The sequence below is a fragment of the Anthonomus grandis genome, chromosome 9 (assembly GCF_022605725.1).
Source record: "Anthonomus grandis grandis chromosome 9, icAntGran1.3, whole genome shotgun sequence".
Lineage (NCBI taxonomy): Eukaryota > Metazoa > Arthropoda > Insecta > Coleoptera > Curculionidae > Anthonomus > Anthonomus grandis.
The window spans coordinates 26,133,479-26,156,244 of record NC_065554.1 but is presented as its reverse complement, the minus strand read 5'-3'; the positions used below and the strand labels follow the sequence as shown (position 1 = coordinate 26,156,244).

At 28.9% G+C, this 22,766-nt stretch overlaps 2 protein-coding genes across 4 annotated transcripts in view; one reads left to right on the top strand and one right to left on the bottom strand.

Moving 5' to 3' along the window:
• The window catches only part of LOC126740597 (nuclear migration protein nudC), an 81,438-nt gene that overhangs the window by 38,962 nt on the left and 19,710 nt on the right, over nucleotides 1-22,766 (bottom strand). The window lies entirely within an intron of this gene.
• Nucleotides 1-22,766, top strand: part of LOC126740593 (uncharacterized) — a 71,287-nt gene that overhangs the window by 29,926 nt on the left and 18,595 nt on the right. The window contains exon 1 of one of the 3 annotated variants that reach the window (XM_050446682.1): nucleotides 9,073-9,270. The exons of the other annotated variants lie outside the window; for them this stretch is intronic. Coding sequence (XP_050302639.1) covers nucleotides 9,241-9,270 — 30 coding nt within the window. The 5' untranslated portion in view covers nucleotides 9,073-9,240. Of the gene's footprint in view, nucleotides 1-9,072; nucleotides 9,271-22,766 lie in introns of those variants that run through there. 3 annotated transcript variants of the gene reach the window in all.

Genomic DNA, 22,766 nt, shown 5'->3' with positions numbered 1-22,766 from the left:
GTCGAATTAAAACGTTTCCTACTACCTGAAAGCGAGAGATAGAGATACTCCTTGACTAATTCCAGGCAAAGTTTTATAAATGGCTATTTGAAAACTTATTTTTTGTATAAGATATTTTTTTAATGTTTAGGTCTATTTCTATTTTACCCGAAGAGAAATATTATACTAATTATAAGTTGCTGGAATCACTTTTTTGATCCCCTTATGTTAGGTTTCCCAGCAAGTCATTTTTTAAAACTTCTCTATATTTAGGTGTCTTTCCAGCCACTTTTTGTATTCTCTGAAGTTGAATTTTTCAGGAAATTTTTTTTTAAAGCTTTTCTATGTTTGGGTCTTTTTCTATCTCAACTACCTGAAAGAGAAATATTATACTAATTCTAAGAAGTTAATGGAATCACTTTTTTTACCCTCAGATGTTAAATTCTCTAACAAACATTTTTTAAAGCTCTTATATGGTTAGGTCTCTTTCTATTCGAACTGCCTGGAAGAGATAGAAATATTATAGTAATTCCAGGAAGTTGAAGAAATCATTCTTTTGATCTTCTGAAGGTACAGATTCCAGCAAACATTTCTTAAAGCTTTTCTATGTTTGGGTCTTCAAGTGCCTGGACGAGATTAAAAGAATTTACTAATTCCAGGCTGATGGAGCCATTTTTCAAACCCTCCCTGACCTGACGTTTCCAGAGGAAACAAAAAAATATTTTATGGCCTTCTAGGTTTTAATTACTGCGAAAAAAAATGGTTCAATTCTATTCGACAATTGATCTACGAAAATCTTCCAACGTTTGCCTCATTAATTCATGACAACTATGTAAATTTGGTGCATTTTTATGGAATGTGGATTCTCAAAGGCCACAAGTCACGGGTGCCCAAACAAAAACATGCTGCAGCGGCGAGCATTTCAAAAAACTGAATAAAAACATCGAGATCCGGGTCTTTGACATGAGATTCATGGGGTTTTTTCGAAAATGTCAAGACTCACGTGGCGCCAAAAAGAAATAAATTCAATTCATTGCCACCATGTGGAAAAAAAAAACAGATTTTTATTAAGTAAACTGATCCCTAATTAACAAGACGTTTCCAAATAAATCGCCACGTAAAATGCATTAAGCTTCACCTAATGTGATATATGAGTACTAAAAAAAAATCTAATAGCGCACTTGACCCAAATAGTCAGTTGAGGTCCAGTGAGCACACATAGACAACATTTTGACGGCCACTTGCACATAAAGACAATGGTTAATGAGCATAGGAGATGTTGTAAATGTTTGAATTTTTCATTTCCACCACTCGGCATTATTTATTTCACTTCTTTTCTGTAAATAGTTGAAAATATGGCACATAACATGCAGGAAGGTTAATGTATGTGGTGTTGTGCAATAAACGGTATGTCTAGGCTAAAATCAGGGATTTTATATCAATTAAACATATGCCGATTTAAAACTGATTAAACCGACCCCAAAAGAGGATACGTTATTGTTCTAAATCCCCAAGGGGACATCCTAAATCTCCTTCATTGTCTCCCGACAACGATCTAACTTCTGCGAAGCCATTTTTTTTTTGTTGTTATTGCATTTTTTGCAAGCTGATGGTGCGTCCTTAGGAATACCAAAAAAAGCCATAATTTCACTTCAACCTCGTCGCTGAATTAAGGTATATCGTATTCAGCGAGAGGAGATTTAAAAGGTGTCTGAAATCCGCGTATTCACAGTGCAAAAAAAAGTGCGGAAAAGATGTTTAAATTGGAGCGAAATTGCGGAAGAAGCGGTCGGGATTTTAAGTAAATCGTCCGTGGAGGAACCCATTAACGAGTTACACGAACTGAATGCGAGAAATGGATAATGGGGCGACTATAAGTTGTTGTCTTAGTTTATGCATCCAAGTAGACCACATACACTGCACGTGGAATTCAATTATTTTTTGATGCCAAGGAATTTTACAAAAAAAAAACTCTCTGATTCATAAGTGCGGCCCTGATTCTAACGTCATTTGTCAAGAAGAGGAGTAACGATTGACGTTTAGCCCATTGTTTATCTGTCAGTGTCAGCCTGATATGCGCTGTTGACATGTAAATCAGGACCTTATTCAGAATTTTTTTGACATTTTATTTTACCGTGCCACTTTTAGGTCAGTATCGAGAAATACTCTAAAAATCTTCTTTTTATTCTACTGTCAGCTGTCAAAATTCATTTATTAAAATTAAATGCTACAAGACAAAAGTAAAAAACCCCAAGTCAAGGTCTCTATGTATAAATAATTTATTAAAAAGCTACACGTGTTTCGCTTTTATCGGAGCATCATCAGGCCTACACAGATCACATTACAACTGATGTTGTTTTTTTGTGTGGTCTCTTGGAGAAAGAATGGATGATATGTTTCATTTAAATACTACGTTACGCTGCCTGCTACTCTCTTGGAAAAAAATTAAACAGAAGATATTAACATTTTCCGATTCATATGGAAAGGGTTAGTGAAAATCCGGCTCTGATTCTACTGTCACTTATCAGAATCCATCAAACTGTCTTAATAAAAAATAAATAAAAGCAAAATTCATCCATCCATACTTTCTTAATACTCAATAATCAAATTATACAAGCAATAAAATTAGGTCAAAAACTACATGGATCACATCAATTTCTGAGTCCTCTATCAGCATAAAAATTCAATGAATATTTTATGAATCTATCAAAGATAACCTTCAACACTCACGGTTAGATCATTCAATTATAACTTCAAAGCACATCAATAACAGCTTAACCATTTAATCCCTGTTGATCCTTTGCAGATTTTCTCAGCAATAAAAATATTCATAACAGTACTGTATTAAATGCAAAGAAATTCTAAAAAGTGAAGGTATAACAAGTCCATTATCCATAATAATCATCCGTTTTATCTCGACTTTTCGACAAGGATGAGTGCATTTTTGCAATTTTCTATGATCTCTCAAAGGCCTTTGACAGTGTGTGACACCAGGTCTTATTGAGCAAGCTAGTAAACTATAGTATGATAGATAACGTTCGTCTGGCGGAACTCAAATGGTTGAACCTTTCAATAACATCTTATCAACATATACTATAATGGGTCTTCTGATATTTATCTTGTAAGGCTCAGATCATCAAATTAAAGATAAAAAAGAAATATAATAAAGATCTTCCAGAATTTCAGGTAGTTAAATACTGAGGATCTCCAAACATGGTTTGCTGATATTAATTTATATCTTGGTTGGCGATAGACGTTTCGCACTATTGGCATTAAAATCAGATCCTTATTTAGACATTTCTTGATTTTCTATTTTAATGAATGAGAAGAAAATTAATTATTTGAAAAAACGTTCGTAAAGAAAAGTGTCACTTTTAGGTCTAGAAATATCCCCAATTCAAGTCTAGAAATTCCCCAATATTTTCTTTATATTGTAACGTCAGGTGCTAAGATAATTTCTTTAACAAGTTCACTTGCTTGAATCATTCTCCAAGAATTATATTTCAAGTCTTTTGAAAAAATTCTCGAAGAAATTAATAATTTTCTTCCAGGCAGTTGAAGTCTATAATTGCCAATAACTCCGTGAATACCTAAATGTTGCCTTAATGGTTTGTGCAAGTTTTCTCCAAATAGACCCTCGACTGCCTGAAAATGGATGTTTTAGTTTGCCCAGGTAGTTCCAACCACACATCCAGTTTTTTAACCTCAACTGCCTGGAAGAAGTTTTTCTTTTTCCAGACAGTTAAGTCAATTTAAGCAAAATTTCCTGGAAGAAATAAAGTATTTTCTTCCAGGCAGTTGGACCCTAGAAGAAGCCTTGGCAGTAACTAAAGGAATAAATATTGTCTTATTGGTTAATTCGAGTTTTTCCTAAAACGAGTTTCAACTGCCTGGAAGAAGTTTTTAATTCGAAGTCATGTATCGTTTTCAATTCTTATGAAACTACTATAATTAGATTACTGAATATTTTAATTAGTTTTTTGATGTAGCTTTTCCTAAGACTCTTAAAAGCAAATAAATTGAGTTTTCTGCTGAAGCTCTAGCAAGCTTAAACACAGTCAAAATCTTTGAATCATCAAAGTTTGTGTGTGTGAAGTGTGTCTGTGGTCTATGATATCAACAAATTTAGCAACATATTAAAAGTCACTCCTGCCTAACCAACTCTACTCTACTTTGTGCTGTTTGTTACCAATCTTGTATTTAAGATTATCAGTTACTTATAGTGACCAGTTTCTTTTTCCCGACTGATCTTAATCTGTTGTATATGGAGTAACAAATGACCAAACTAAACAGTAAACATTTAAAAGTTTACAACGTTTATACCATAAAGTAAAAAACCTCTAAAAGTTTCTTAATAAGACCCTGATTTAAACCTCAACTAACAGTACCGCTCCTTGACACGTGACTGTAGAACCCAACTGGCGTGTAAAAATCAAAATAGATCCATTTTCATACATTTCAAAGTTTTACAGAACATCATTTCTCACCTAATGAAAATAGTCAAATTACTTTTACTCACAGATCCAATAACCCTAAATCCCTTGACTATAGAGAAAACTTGGAAATTTCTAGAGAGATTAAAATAAGTCCTACTCATTTTTTAAATATTAGATCCAATGAAACAAACCGAAGAAGTCAAATTTTTAAATAAAAAAAAACATTAATGAGGAATTGTTCACTTTTTAAATTGGTTTTCTTGGATTAACTCTCTCGAATAAATCTAGTCATTTTTACTTAATTAATTTCTGAGACAAACTTACCCAATTGAAACATTTACTTGCATTTTGATAACAGTGTTTGTGTGTTTTTTTTAAATTAGATTAATAGAAGGTTTTTGGTGAATTACTTGGGATTAGAATGGATTGTTTAATTTCAGCATAGTTCTAAGCTAACATCATTGTAAATTATTTTTTAAGTTTTTTTTTGATTTTCACAACGAAATACGTCTAGTTGGTTTTATTTCTCCTTGACGGTGTACGTACATCCTGTTTTTTGAAAAAACTTAATCAGAGCTGGATTTTAATTAAGAGTAGCCTACTTAAATAGAATTTGTAGGCCCAACCAATTAAAATACCATTCTGCCTTATAAAGGAACATCATACAAGAGATTCAAATACATGAATATTTTTACTACGTCTTTTTTTGACTTCTTTCCTCTATGGTACCCACAAAAACAATACTGTATTACCGGGTTCGTTAACAAACTGTATCAAATTAAGAACCCGCCAATTTAATTTAATGATCATTATTACGTTTTTTTCGCAGATCTCTCGAAGATCCGCATTCGCGTGATTAATATTAGATCATCTTCAAATAAGTCCGTAATTGACCACTTTACGTGCCTCTTACATCTTAATTAATGGCTTCTTCATTTTTTTTAAATCGTGATCGTTTAATTAAACATTTTGGTAAAAAGATTTATAAGAATGTCTGGATTGTTATTTTGTTGTTCTCTAATATGAGTCACTATTGTTGTGATTAATAACCTAAATTTATCAAAATTCCAAAATAGTTTTACGTGATTTTGTATAGATTCCCCATCTAAGCTCCTCACTCTGGTGGATGAGTTAGGAACCTTGTTTAAATTAAGCTTAATTTAAAAATTATTTACTTAATTTTGTTACTCGTCAGACTATTTTTGTACTACTTTTTTATTAAATCATGAAAGAATTTAGGAAAGAGATAGAGTTAGGAAATTGCAAAATGTTAAGATATTTTCTCATTTAATGACGTTCTGATTTAAATGTTAAATCCAGACAGGTCCATAAAAAATAGGCTAAACGTCACTAATAAGTGACACTAGAGTCGGGGTCGGACTTTCATTCATTGTCACCATATGCATCATAATAATTTAATATTTTCAAGTTAAAAAACCAAAATCTGGCCCTGATTATGATATTCACAAATTGTTGATCCTGTATTAAATTTTTTCGCTCTTTAAGGGAGAGTTTAAGAAGCCCAATGAATTGCAGGCTAAAAATTGCACTTTTCTTTACAGTCGAGGCAGTCTTAATCAACCAGACAAATTCCTATTGAATGATCGTGTAAAAATATTCTAAAATATGCGCGTATTGTGTTGATCCCTTAAACAGTTACTCAGTCCCGTTACAAGTAAGAAAGGTATTTTCCATTGTTAGGCCTCAAGAGGGTTTAAATCCAAAGTACACAATCCAAGGTAGACGAGAACGTAAAACAACAACACATGACCAAAACAAATAATAACACTATGTCATATCCACCTATAGACCCAAAAACAAAAAAAACAGCCAAGAGATAATCCGTTAATCATCGTAAATCAGGTCCGGCTGAGCAGCAGATGAGCAAACAAATGGAATTAAAAAAAAAAAAGTGACAACGGTCCGAAAAATTCATTCGGAAATCCCAGTTCTGATTAGCAGTGGAGTACTCGTAGATCCGGTATCGAGGTAGATGAGATCCGATTTTAGATGGAATTTGTAGCACTTAAAGAAATGGCGAATGGATGATGAAGTTCGATGTTGTCAAGTTGACGAAATAAGGGATAAATTCCGCCATTTTATTTATAATTAATGCAATATTTAGGGATTGTACTTCATAGACTTTTGTAAGGGAAAAATCTATAAAATCAAATACAGAACTAATGAAAATCCTGAAAAAAGAGAAGGAAAAGAAATTATAAATATTATTGTTTTTTGTGAAAAAAGAGATATTATTTGCTAAAGACAAGGCACAAAGATCTAATAAAGATCTTGAAAAAACGAAGATAAAGACGAGGCACAAAGAGAGTAAACATTTAATAAAGCTCTCCAAAAAAAGGGAAGGAATATAGAGGCTCTCAAGATGATTCTTTTTTTTTAATAAAATGAGATACAAAAAATAAAGAATACCTGATAAACACAAGGCATAAACAGAAAGTGTGAAGATCCTGAAAGTAGACAAGTAAAGTCCGAATTTTAAAAATAAAAAACCAGACAGAAATTACTAAGAACATCCGATAAAGACAAAACTTAATGAAGATCTCGAAAAAAAATTAAGAAAATTGAAGATTCTTCTTCGGTCGCAGTCCTAATCATTACCATCTTTTTTTGTTTATAAATTTTCAAGCAAATTTAAATACATTTTCAAAAAACGTTTTTTTTTTAGGCAAAATACGGTTACGAGTCAAGTTTAATAGGACTAATTTTTTTTTTAAATTTTTATTTCAGTTTTATTTTGTTTTGTTAATTTTTTTTTCTTCTTCATTATTTGTTTATATAACATATATTTTTTTGCCAAATAATGCTTATGTGGAAAGTGACCCCAAGCCCGTTTTAAGAGACTAATTTTATAATTCTTCACGTAGATTGAAAAAATTGAGTAAAAATTCACGCATTTTTCTTGAAGGCAGTTGACTAATAAATTAAAATCCCATACTCTGCATAACTTCTCTGAATATTTCCAGACTTTTAAGTAAATTTTTTTTTAATGGAAAACAGTCAAATCGGTGTTAAAAACTACTTTTCTAGTCAAATTGCGGCCATATGTCAATTGATCCAACTGCCTGGAAAAATTTTTACTTTTCTTAAAGACTGATAATTAAAATCTTATATTCTTCTTAACTTCTCTGAATCTTTCCAGACTTTTAGGTAAACTTTCATGAATATTTGGAAAACTACATTTTATTAAATGAAAATCTAATACAAAAATAGGTAAAAAATTGCTTTTTCCATTGGCCATATGTCAATTGATTCATCTGCCTGTGAAAAATTGTATTTTTCTTAAAGGCAGTTGACTAGTAAATTGAAATCCCATATTCTTCCTACCTAATTACCTAAAACTATGAGCGAATACTTTCCTATACTTCTATGAATATTTTCAAACTTTTAAATAAGCTTAAAAGTATTAAAAAAAAATATATTTAATGGAAAACAGTAACATCCAATACAAAAATAGGTAAACAACTGCTTTTTTAGTCAAAATGCAGCCACATGTCAATTGATCAAACTGTCTAAAAAACTATTTAATTTTTTTAAAGGCAGTTGATTAGTAAATGAAAAAATTGATTTAATAGATTTTGATAGTAATTTTTAACAGTTAGCTAACTGTTAAATTACCTTATCTATTATCTTTATCTATTTTTAAAAAACTCATTATACTTATAGAGCATAGAGATACTTACATTTTACAAATAGAGCAAAAAAAAAAACATGTTCTTGACCACATTTAACATTCATGTCAATGCATTTTGGCCAAAATTACATGATTTTCGAATCCAGCACACCCAAATTACTAAGGAAAACATACCCAGGCATTTATGCCAAAATGGCTGTTTGCCAGTGTTATTCGTTTTGTTGATTTCTAATCCACGTGGAAAAACTCAATTCATATAGAACATATAATTGCAAATCTATGTATATTATCTATATCTAGTTACATAGAGTATATCGATAATGGGTCCAATAATGTTTTTATTTTAGTATGTCCGTAAAAAGAAAATCAATAGAGAAATTAAAATTTTAGAATGTTTACGAGGTATACGTAATAATGATGTGCATTTACCCATAATATTTCTAAATTTATTTACTTTCAATCAACACTAAAATCCAATCCAAAAATAGGTAAAAAACTGCTGTTTTAACCAAATAATGGGCATATATCAATTGATCCATGTACCTGAAAGAAATTGTATTTTTCTTAAAGGCACTAGTCAATTGAAACACCATATTCGAATATTTCCAGACTTTTAAGTAAACTTACATGCACTTTAAAAAAACCAATTTTATTTAATGGAAAACAGTAACATCTAATACAAAAATCGCTAAAAAAACTGTTTTTTCAGTCACAATATGGCCATGCATCAACTGATTTATCTGCCTGGAAAAATTTGTATTATTCTTAAAGGCAGCTGACTAGTCAATTGAAATCGAAACTTTTCCGAATATTAGTAAAAATAAAGTGATCCCTGGCATTATAATTACATAAATTGAACGATAAAAATACATGTTTTCTGGATAAATACACCCTGGGTCATAAAATCGAAAATTTCCAATATTTCGTGTTAAATTTGTCAACATAGCATCATTTGAGCTTGGTAGTACCGCGAGACGAAGTTACTTAAACCGAGTCTCTCCGGTGCGAATTTCAGTACAAAACGGACTGAGTAGTAGTAGCTCCTATTCGCGGGAGCTAGACGATACGGTCTTATTAAAAAAGGACGTAATCGAGAGTGGTGTGATCGGATGATATCTGTGGATGTTTTTTTTTTTGGACGGTTTTTTTATATAATTTATAATCCTTTTGAAGATGGAGAATAGAAGTTTTGTCCCGGATAACGTAAGTTTGATTTAGAAAAAAGGGTTTCATTCGGGTTTTTTTGGAATTGATGAATGGTGGGGTGGGTATTACCCAAAAAAACTTACCTATTTTCTGTATTAGGTTTTACTAGGATAATTATGGTTAATTTTTCTGTTAGTTTATTTTGCTATCTATTTCATTTGATTTGTTAGTCTACAATGTTTTTTTTTCTTTATATATGTTATTAACTGAACTGTAAGGTAGTTATTTTTTGTATAATTTTTAGGGGTTTATTAACTGTAAGTATGATGAAAATAAATAAATTTAAAATAAATGGAGATTTACCAAAAATTATTGGCAAAAAAATTTAGATAATAGGTCCAAGTAGAATAACAATTTAAGATTTTTAAGTAGGAATTTCGAAAAAAAAATGTTTATATAAATGATAAAAAATTAATTAAATTTGACTAAAAAAAAAAAGTTAAAATTTTAGTATTCAATCATAAGGGTTATTTTTTTTTTTAATTCAAATTTCCATCAATTCCTGATCTTGAAGAATTTAAGTAGGAAAAACGTTTGGAATTTATGTTTTATTTCTTTATTTATTGTGTTTTCTTATGTTAAACTTGGCCCTAATTCATATATTTTTTAAAGTATAATTTCCAGATTTTTTAAAATCGTCTGCAATGTCGTGTATACTCTATAGACGATATCTACTATTATAATTGTTTTTTAGAAGTTAATGTGAAGAATATTTTAATTTTCTGATATAATTTTATTTATTTTGCATAGGAGACTAAAATTTAAAAAATTACTCGATAATTTTAGTTATAGTAGTGTGGTCTGCAAAGTTTTTTTGCAGTTTTCCCAGAATATATCATGAATTCTGAAAACAAAAAATTAAAACGAACAAATGTAAATAATGTTTCTTTATATTATCTCTACTTTTCTTTTAACATTTTTATTAATTTATTATTTTAAAATTATATTAAATAGAAAAATAATTTTTCGAAAAAAAATTGTGTTTTTTCTATGAGAATATAACGCGATGCACACGATACCGCATAATAACGAATCAGTTAACTCTATTTAGATTAATTTCCCGGAAAATTAAATTAATTTCTTTTAAAAGTTAATTTCACGAACATTTTTAATTTTCTTAGAATTCCTGTCAAAATTTAGTTATTTTATAAAAAATATTTTAAATAATTTCCTTAAGAGGATATATTAAATTATCATATTAGAAAAACTTACTTAAAAAAAAACGATACAAAAATAAATAAATATGATACAAAATACATGCTATTTCTCACTGCATTATTTTGACCTTATTTCCAACAATATACTAGGAATTCTTAGAAATTTGAAATTTCCTCAAAAGTCACTTTAACAAATAAATTATAATATTATGCAGTCTTGATGCTCATAATTATTCATTCTTAAAATTGTTGTATTAAGTTTTTATTTAATTATTCTTAAGACAACGTCTGTAATCTTATTTTGAACAATTTTGTAGTCCCTCTAAGTCATTTTCTTATTATTCCATGAATTTGAAATCATCCCCGAGGCATTTAAATTTAAAATTTGGTATCAAAACATTAAATAAACTTAACAGAAAATCAAAGTACATACCTACATTGTGTACCCATAATAACATATTTTTGAATGAATTTTTATTAATTTTGACATGGATACATAAAAGAATAGTTAGTCATAAATTTTCCCACTAAAGGAACGTATATACGTATGTATACATTAAAAAAATATAAGTATATAATAATAATTAAATTTTTAAGAAATTGCATATATGAAATATATAACTAAAATAATAACCTTACAAAATATATCACAGAAAAAACTAAATATAGTTGTGTCGCCTGCAAAGTCTTTCAACTTGCTTTACATTTTATTGAAATTCTTTAGATCATTTTTGTTCCTCAAATGTTTCTTTTTAGTTTTCATTTAAGTTGTAAATATATATATTTGTATATAAGTTATGTTAGGTACAGGTTACCATTAGGTCAGTTAATTCTAATTAAATAAGATTTTGGTGTCTCACAATATGAAGGTCCGAAATTTTATTATAAATTTAGGCATGTGAGTTGGGGACATAACTGATCTCAGCATAATTTCAAAAAATTCATATTTTAAAAACTATTATAATTAGAAAATAGTTATGTAATAGTTATTTATAGCCACATAGGTTTTTTGCTGAGATAACTTTAAACTTCTGATGTATACCATTTCAATCAAAAATTATCCTGAGAAATGTCCAGTCAGTTGGTTGGTAACTGACCTCGGCAAAATTTCAAAAATTCATATTTCAAACACTCTAATAATTAGAAAATAGTTATTTACTAGTTATTTATAGACACGGAAGCTTCTTGCTGGGATAAATTTAAATTATTGATCTATGCCATACCATTCAAGAGTTATCCAGAGAAATGTCCGACATAACTGACTTATGCGAAATTAAAAAAAAATAATATTTCAAAAACTTTAATAGTTACAAAATAGTTATTTATTGCCAGTGAGGCTCTTTATTAGCAATCACTTGAATAAGGGCTCTATTTTGTTCCAGTTAGAAGTTATCCAGGAAAACGTTACAATTGATGCGACCTATTGTTGTCTCTACAGTACGAATTCTAAGACAATTAAAATTATTCTAATAAAATTAAATCATTTATAAAAAAACACATAATTTTTTTTCCAGAAAACTATTTTTCTATTTAGTTGTACTGTAACGATCACTATCAACTTTTTTTGTTCTCAAAAGTTGGTCATGTAACGTTAAGCGAATTTCAAATTTGAACCATTTACTTTGAAATTCTACATCAAATAAATTCAAAAAACAGTACAAGTTTTTTTTTTAGAAAAATGGTATAATTACTGCTTAAATATGACTTAAACCATATTCGAAGCGTGTCTAACAAACCATCAGTTTAAGTAATAAAAAAATTATATATTTTATTAAACATACAGCAACTTACATAAACCAAAACGTTACTTAAACAATAAAACTTCGCGATTATATAAATCAAAAACTTAATCATTGCAAACGGATGAAAAATCCCGCCCAATATGCAACTGGTTACATTCAGATCGTTACCGCGGTTTCGCGGTAAAAAACTGAAACTTTCACCTTCGACGTTGCATTTTATTAAGTAAATTAATGAGAGGTAATCTTCGATAATCCATAGGGAAAAATATTGTCACGTACGTTCAATTTATTGCACAACGGCGACTCAAGGCGGCGAAACCGTGAAATAAATAGAAGCAACAAATAACAAAGAAGACTCGGGTTAAAATCGATTGCAAAACCGATTTATTATAAACCGACGATGATTTTCCAGGCGGTATCGTGCTAATTATAAGTCATTAATTAAAATCCAAGTCAAGGCTAATAAGTGCAATTTGTATGAACTGTATATGTTTTGTGTGCAATACTTGAACTAATTGTGTTTGTGAATTTGATGGGTTAAATAACGATGCACTTTGGTCAAACCGTTTTAATATATATATCGGCCCGGCAACTTTCTTTCTCGGGTACAATAGAAATTTCGAGGGAAAACGGTAAGTTAAAGAGAGAACAAGAGAGGTGAAATGCAATACGCCCATATGCCTATAAATTTGTTTATATGAGTTTATATGTACAGTATTGTGCAAAAAGATAGCAACATTGAACTTTCCTGTTATATATCTTTTAGTATCTATTTTATAAGTAAGGTTTATAATATATTATTTACAAGAATAGTTAGAGCCTGTTTATATTTTCATATTTTTTGTATCATAATAAATAAAACACCAAATTGTTTTATGCAAATTTATTATTCAAAAATATAGCAACAAAAAATAGTTTTGATTCTAAAAAAAATATAACCCAAATACCAAACTGCCATAAATTCTCTATAGGGTTTAGGTCTGGCGATTGAAATGGCCAGACCATTACATTTATTTTTTCATCGGATAGCCACCTCTTAACAAATTGAGAAGCATCTTTTGGATCGTTGTCATGCTGAAATATGGCTGTTACTGGCATGACTTCATCCATATATGGCACTAAATGTGTTTGCAGAATGTCTTTGTACATGAAACGATCCATTTTGCCCACTATTCTTACTATGGGTCCCATGCCACGAGCCGAGAAACATCCCCATACAAGAATATTTCCCCCTCCATGTTAACTGTGGAGCAAATGTACTTTTTGTTTAATCTTTGTTCACTGGGGCGTCTGACGTACATCACTCCATCAGTCCTGAATAAATTATAGTTAGATTCATCACTAAATACGACTTTTTTCCAATCAGCTACAGACCAGTGGACATGAAATTGGGCAAAGTGAAAACGAGCCTTGGCGGGGCGACGAGCAGGTAAGTTGCCATCAAGTAATCTTCTCCTTACGGTACTGGAACTAAGGTTTACTCCTCCACCCTCTTTTAATTTTGCCAAAATTTGGGAAGAAGACAAAAAAGGATTTTCTTTGGAAATTCGTAGCAGCTGTTCCAGTAAGGCGAAATTTTTTGCAAACTCTGGATACGATTGACCTGTGAAGCCGTAAGCTTCTTGCAATGTCACTCTGCCTAACACCATTTTCGTAATGCTCCACAATAATTTTTCTTACATCACCAGAGACGGTTTTTGAGCGACCCATTTTAAGTTAATTCTGAGATTCAAAAATAACAACTTTACAGCAGGTAAATCGATATTTAACTGATAAAATAAATGCGAAACAAGAATGTTTCGCATTTATTTTATCATTTAGTTTATGCACAATACTGTATATGATCAATAGAAAGATGGAAAAATGCTACAGTTCTCTTTTTAACTTTGTTGGTTCAGGTTAGATATTGATTGAGACATCTCATATATTAATCCATTTTTGTATTTATTGAGTCACAGGATACTTTGGAAATAACTTTTAATCGTTACTTGTTCGACAGCTGTCACCCTTTGACACTCCTGAACTTGACAGATTCAATGTGTCATGTCTATACGTCATGAGTTGTCTAATACTATCCTATTTATCTGAACTGTCATTGTCATAATATGTCATAAGGCACTATCTTAGGACGTCACTCTGGTAAAACTATAATCAGAACCGCAGAAAGACAGGCATTTATGTCAATAAGAATAAATAAGATAAAGAGGGATATAAAATGAATACGAGGCTCTTTTTTTATTTACATACATCGGATTTTAAATTTTGTTGTACAGTTTTGCTAAGCCAAAACAGTAAAAACAATATAATAAAAGCATTGGAATATAAAGTAAAAAGAAAATAAACAACAAGTAAATAAATAATACAGAATTATTACAAAAATGTCCAACCTAGAATGTATATAATATGTATATGGGCCTGGCAAATGTCTGTTTAAAAAAAAGGGAGGATAGCTGGCTTTTAGCTTTAGAAGGCGGTATCGGTATGTATACCTAGATCCCCATGTTGGCACAAATTATTTTGCTTCACTTCAATTATTAATATATTATATTGAGGTGAATGCGAGTAGAATTCACATAAACTAGAATAGACAAAACTATCATTTTTTCTTGTCTTAAAATCCGTTCCTGAAAGACATTTCTTAATAAAGCTTAAAAATGTCGACGTTTAACTGTGCCCATACGTAGAATGTACATAATATGTATACCGGCCTGACAAATTTCTTTCTTGAATGCAGTAGAAATTCAGGCAAAGCCCAACATTGAATTTTCGAAATCAAAAACTTAATAAGATAGATTACACAGTATAGGCATTTTTTTTTTACTTTTTTCGTTTTTCTCTCCTCTTTTATTCAATAAGTCAAAGATTTAATAATATTATAGTAAATAATTAGGTATTTAGCAATGATTAGTGATGAAGTTATTATATTAAATGAATTAGAACAAGAGCAAATTCAACTTGATTTAATTAACCATAGATACTAACAAAACTCTGCTTCAATAAATAATAACTTTTAAACATTATAGGAATATTAAAAAAAAGTTTGACAACCTTTTAACATTTATAGTGAATTTTTATCGAGACAAACTTAATATAATTATTTTTATAATTAATGTATGTGATGGGCTAATGATATACATAAGGGATAGTATTCAATATGAAAGTAAAGTCACCTTTTATTCCCTGTTAATTCACTCATAGCATGTTCCCCAAGTATAATAATAAATAATTCGCCAAAAACAGATTGTATAAGCATACTGGTCAATGATTTTAACATTGATATTTTATTATCCTATTTATTTAAGAAATCTAGAGTTCTAGATATGTTCGTATGCTTCTTTACTATGCTTATACCTCGCTTATTAATTTATACAGTAGAGTAACATAAGATAGTAAAACATCCATTGATCACTTATGCATAAAGAAAACAGGTTTACTACAAAAAATACTTAGAGACTGATGTAACAGATCATTACCCTACCTACCAAGAAATTTGCGTCAACCTAGACAACCCAATATACAATACGACTCAATATACAATTTTTGGAAAAAAAAGTTTATATAATTACTAGTAAAAGAACAATCCTGGCAAGAATTATATCAAAGACAAGACTCAAACATAGCATATCAAAAGTCTCTTGACATTTTTATAGAAATCACTTAACAAAAATTAATAACAACTTTAAAAAACCACTACTATACAAACAAACCTATCGATACAAAACACGAGAATAAAAAGATGTATAGAATTTGAGGTGATGCTTTGAATAAATCCAAACCAAAATCTAATCAAGATATCCTTAGTTCATATTAAAATATTAAAGAATTTGCAAATGACACTGATATAGTTGATTTTTGTAATATTCCTGATAGTACAACACTATTAAACTCTATGGCTTTAAGTTCAATAACTATAAGTGAGCTGGATACATATTGATTTTTAAAAAAAAAAATAGTTCTCTAGGTTCAGATGGAATAACATCAAAAATAGTGCCGTCAGTATGTTGTCGAGCCTCTCAGGTATATTATTGACCTCATTCTTGTATCTACTAAAATTTCAGGCTTTAAATCATCAATTATTATCCCAATTTATAAAAAAGGATCTAAAAATTATATTTACAATTATTTTATATAATTAAAGATCAATGAGATAGCAACGTCTTATGCAGATGACGCAGTCATGAAACCAAGTGAGAACTATTTATTACCTAGAATCAAGTAAGAAATATCAAAAATTCACAGTTTAGTCAGTTAAGTTACAAAGAAGAAATTCAATATATTTTCTTATAAAATATATATTATTTTCATTATAAGATTATCCTTGGCACATAAATCCTAAATGCAACGAAGAACCAAATATATCCTAAAATTACACGAAATTTGAGCACTTTTATCTATTAGTTATTATAGATTTTGATTCTCTACCTGCAAATCTGTTGGTCTCAGGAACTATGAATGCAAATATTTCATTATTTGATGAATTATTTAACTACGATAGTATCTTCGGAATATACGCCCGTATAAACTTTTTCATGAGTTTATATGTATATGATTATTTGGTAGGTACTTCTTGACCGTCTTCACTTTCAATTTGGATCGTACTGTAGTGAGTAAAGAGGAAGTAGGATAAACGCTATCGATCCCTTTTTTTACTTGCCACCTCTGATCAATTTTTTAAAACTTATTTTAATTACTGCGTCTATACCTAGAATGTACATATTGTGTATACAGACATGGCAAATTTATGTCTAGAGTGCAATAGAAATTAAGAGGCAAGGCATTAAGTTTGAACAGAAGAAATGTAATGGCGTCCTATTAAAAATTTTAATAGGTTTATATGTATATGATTACGAGGTAATCTAGTTAGTAGAGTGCGAGTAAGAAACACTCTGTCGTTCTCTTTTTAGCTAATGACTTATGATCATTTTTCTTGCTTATGTAAATGTGCCCATACCTAAAATATACATAATAGAGTTACGTCACAAGGTTCAAGCTACTTGATTAAAATGTCGACACGGACCTGCCGGATTTAATTTCAAGAATTTAAATGAAATCGTTATCTAATGTACTTACATTAAATGAATGAATCATTCGATTTGTACTACTAGTCATTAAAACTGTATTATATTCAACTTAAAAAAATATCTATTGTTATTAATACGGCAATGTTTAAATGATTGAATGGCATTGTCGAATGAATTACGTATGGATATTTTGTAGTGCCGCATTTAAAACAATGTTTTGTTGTTTATCACGACACCAACATAAGTAACAATAACAAATACATAAGTAACAGTCCCATCTCTCTCTACTGCATGTATTAGATGGACGATCTAAAAAAGCTACAACCTAATTAACATTCAAACTTTTGCCATAATGTTTATTCGTTTTAAAATGATCCTCCTGAATTCCTCGACATCTTAAAATAATTATTCATAATTGGTCATTGTAAATAGCAGTTTATTTATGCATACGTTTATTTATTATTAGTACGCTCGGAATTTCCTTATAAAATTATAAATATGCATGAGTTAAGTATTTCGACGTTTGGCGCCTCGAAAGTCACATAATTAATAAAAATTCTTGAGAAAAAAAAATCCGTCACTCTTTTAATTTTATTTTTGGGACTGCCGTCCTTCTATAGGAGAATTTTTATGGGGCCAGTGCAAATTAAGTTGGCGAAAGGTCAACTGTGACAAAAAAAAAATTAAATTGTTTGTTTTATGAGATTACGACATAACAAATAGGAAATGGGTATTGAAAAATATATATAGAACCTTGTTGTGGTTGTAGTTTCGAGACGTTTTATTGTGATCCTCAGGATACAGACCATCTACCAGATGATGCCACAATTTACATAAAAGCACAATTTTTGGCGACCAAATTAAATAGTGAAATTTACAGACAAACTCCCGTTGACGGTCATTTAAAATCGATCAGATAGTTAAAGATTAGTTTATTACCCGATTTATTGCGGGCATTTGAAAGTCATCATCCAAGCAGTTTATTGCTATTTTTAGGTTATTTTAGATCATTAAAGAACAATAAAAGACAAACCAAAAACTACCTTAGACTGCCTGAAAATTACGATCAACTATGTAGAGTAGAAGAACCTATAAATCTCCTTTAACTGGCAAAGAAATATTTCAAGCAGTTTATTGCCATTTTAGAAAATAAAAAGAGTTTTTGACTGATTGTATATATACCTACTGACCTCAACTGTCTAGAATCGTAACACTATTATAACTATTTTAATGTCATTGAGAAATTAATTAATTATTCCAGGAAGTTGAGGTATAATTTTAATTAAAATGCTTCAAATTTAAAAAATCTAAAGAATTCTCACATAAATTTTAACTTAAATGTCAATTTCAAATTAATTATTTCAGGCAGTTGAGGTTTAATGCTAATAAAAATACTTCAACTGTCTGGAATAGTAAAACAATTTCAACTTTAACGTCATTAAGAAATTAATTAATTATTCCAGTCAATTGAGGCCTAATTTGAGTTAAGATGTTATCAAATTTAAAAAAACTACATAATTGTAAAATAAATTTTAGCTTAAAGGTCAATTAAAAATTACTTAATTAATTTTTTCAGGCAGTTGAAGTTTAATCTTAATTAAAATGTATTAACTACCTAAAATTGTGAAACAATTTTAACTTTAACCGCATTAATAAATTAATTAATTATTCCAGGCAATTGAGGCATAATTTTAATTAAATTTCAACCGTCTGGAATCGCAACATTAGTTTTTTTTTATTTTAACCTTCATTAAAATACCTCAAATGCCTGGAATCGCAAAACAATTAATGCCACTAATAAATCTTAATTAAAATGCCTCAATTTCCTAAAATTGTTAAAAAAAAAACCAAATTTAACGTCCTTGAGAAATTAATTAATTATTCCAGGCGATTGAGGCATAATTTAAATTAAAATGTCTCAAATGTAAAAAATCTACAAAATTGTAAAATAAGTTTTAGCCTGCACGCCAATTAAAAAATTAATTAATTATTCCAGTCAATTGAGGCATAATTTGAGTTAAGATGTTATCAAATTTAAAAAATCTACAGAATTGTAAAATAAATTTTAGCTTAAAAGTCAATTAAAAATTACTTAATTAATTTTTTCAGGCAGTTGAAGTTTAATCTTAATTAAAATGCCTTAACTGCCTGGAATTGTAAAACAATTTTAACTTTAACCACATTAATAAATTAATTAATTATTCCAGGCAATTGAGTCATAATTTTAATTAAATTTCAACTGTCTGGAATCGCAACATTAGTTTTTTTCATTTTAACCTTCATTAAAATACCTCAAATGCCTGGAATTACAAAACAATTAATGTCGCTAATAAACTAATTAATTTTTCGAGGCAATCGAGGCATATGATTATTAAAAAGGCTTTAATTTAAAAAAAACCTAAAAAAATGCAACTTTCTGGATTCGTAAAATAAGTTAAGGCATTTTGATCTTAATTAAAATGCCTCAATTTCCTAAAATTGTTAAAAAAAAAACAAATTTAACGCCCTTGAGAAATTAATTAATTATTCCAGGCGATTGAGGCATAATTTTAATTAAAATGTCGCAAATATAAAAAATCTACAAAATTGTAAAATAAGTTTTAGCTTGCACGCCAATTAAAAAATTAATTAATTAATTGTTTCAGGAAGTTGAGGTTTAATCTTAATTAAAATGCCTTAACTGCCTGGAATTGTAAGACAATAATTATTGTCTTAATATTGCCTTAATTATTCCAGGCAATTGAGGCAGAATTTTAATTAAATTTAAACTGTCTGGAATCGTCTCGAATTAGTTTTTTTCATTTTAACTTTAATTAAAATGCCTCAAATGCCTGGAATTGCAAAATAATGGCGTTAATAAATTAATTAATTTTCCAGGCTATCGAGGCATATGATTAATAAAAAGGCTTGATTTAAAAAAAAAACTAAAAAAATTAAACTTTTTGGAATAGTAAAATAAGTTAAGGCATTTTAATCTTAATTACATTTAATCTCTTCCTCAATTTCCTGGAATTGTTAAAAAAAATCAAATTTAAAGTTCTTGAGAAATTAATTAATTATTCCAGGCGATTGAGGCATAATTTTAATTAAAATGTCTCGAATGTAAAAAACCTACAAAATTGTAAAATAAGTTTTAGCTTGCACGCCAATTGAAAATTAATTAATTAATTGCTTTAGGAAGTTGAGGTTTAATCTTAATTAAAATGCCTTAACTGCCTGGCATTGTAAAACAATTTTAATTTTAACCACATTAATAAATTAATTAATTATTCCAGGCAATTGAGGCATAATTTTAATTAAATTTAAACTGTCTAGAATCGTCTAGAATTAGTTTTTTTCATTTTAACTTTAATTAAAATGCCTTAAATGCCTGGAATTGCAAAACAATTAATGTCGCTAATAAACTAATTAATTTTTCCAGGCAATCGAGGCATATGATTAATAAAAAGGCTTGAATTTTTAAAAAAAACCTAAAGAAAAAAATCAACTTTCTGGAATCGTAAAATAAGTTAAGGCATTTTAGTCTTAATTAAATTTAATCTCTTCCTCAATTTCCTAGAATTGTTGAAAAAATCAAATTTAACGTTCTTGAGAAATTAATTAATTATTCCAGGCGATTGAGGCATAATTTTAATTAAAATGTTTCAAATGTGAAAAAAAAATCTACAGAATCGTGAAATAAGTTTTAACTTGCACGCCAATTAACAATTAATTAATTAATTGTTTCAGGCAGTTGAGGTTTAATATTAATTAAAATGCCTTAACTGCCTGGAATTGTAAAACAATTTTAACTTCCACATTAATAAATTAATTATTTTTTTTTTAACCTTTAATCCTAATTAAAATGCCTCAAATGCCTAGAATTGTAAATTTTCTTTAAAAATTTCCACTTTAACGTCATTAATAAATAAATAAATTAATTTTTCCAGGCAATTGACGCATATGATAAGTTAAAAGGCTTGAAATTTAAAAATCTAAAAAAGAGGTAGTACTAAAGAGTAGGCGAAACGCTATCCTTCTCTTTTTAGCTTGTGAGCTATCATGAATCCTTTTTTATAATTATTATGAAAGTTTGGCCTCTCGTATTTTGCTTTTAGTTTTTCTGCTTTATTCCTTTCTTTTCATTATTTTTATTTAATTAGTTTTTTTTCTGTTAATATGGGTAATAAAATAATTTAAAAAAAAAAACGAATAAATCATTAAACAATAAAAATGCATTAAAAATTTTTGATGATGATAAAATAACTGAAAATTATTAGGATTAAATTAAAAAATTAATATACACAAACCTTTATTACAAATTAGGTTGACAAAAGGTCAACCATAAAAAATGGAATTACAATAGAACAGAGAAGAGTCTAGATTAGAGTAATATTAAAAAAAAACACAGAAATCGTTGTTGTGTTTGTAGCAACGTTTCAACAAGTTTTATTGTCATCCTCAGGATACGGATTCGAGATGATGTTGCCACAATTACCTCTCAAAAAAGTGTTTTTATTGGATTTTTCTTCCTTTGTCTTTATTTTTGTTTCATCATTTTGAGAATTTTGAGTAATTTATACTTTTTCGTTTTTTGTACTTGCTTATTATTTTTCTTTAAAATTTATCTGATAAAAAAGTATGAAAAAATAGAAAATAGAATTTAAGGTGTTAATTAAGGAATTGGTGCACATGAAAATAATTAAATGGTAAAAAATAATTAGCAAAATTAATAAGAAAAACTGCATTCATAAAAAATTTGATTCAATAAAAAAAATTAAATAATAAAAATTAGATGAGAGTTAATGCAATTGGAAACAAGACATGAATTATTTAATACAAGATTTGTATTTCGAATTATATTTATTTTTAAATGTCGGAATGCCTGGGAGAAAAGAAACTTCAGATTTTTTTTAATTTAAAAAAAATAAGTAATAAAAGCATAAATTACGCCTTATTAAAATAAATGCATTAATACAAATCAATACAAAAAAATAATTGAAATAAATTCTTTTGACCTGCAAGTGATAAAATAAATAGGAACAAAAAAAGTAAAAAATGCCAATAGGAGAAAAACAAATTTCCAATTAAATATGAAGATGAGATCCTAGGAAAAAAGTATAAAAAAGTGAAAATTTTAAAAGACCAAACATGAGTTATATTTAAATGGCAACAGCAAAAAAAAAGAATCTATAAAAGAGGCACCATTTAAAAATAAACAGTTCATTTAAAGATATAATGTCAAAAAAAAAGAGTTGAAGATGCAAATTTAAATGCAATTCTATGACTTAATTAAATGCAGGCCTGCACACCCACCCGACCTAAGTCTGCTTAAAAACCAATTTAAGTTCATATCATATGGCAAACCAGTGACACGTCTTCTGGGTTTCCCAAGCCGAACAATTCGCATGCACTTAACCCCTACGTGCTAATTTGACAATACACGAATCACCTTTGCACATTCTCGATGTATCGGCACATTGTTTTGTTATTACATAAATGTTCTTTTAAATATTTACAGGTGAACATTATTACATCACCGTTTGTTTACAAATGAATCCTTATTAGGTTCAAACAAATGTAATATCCTTAAT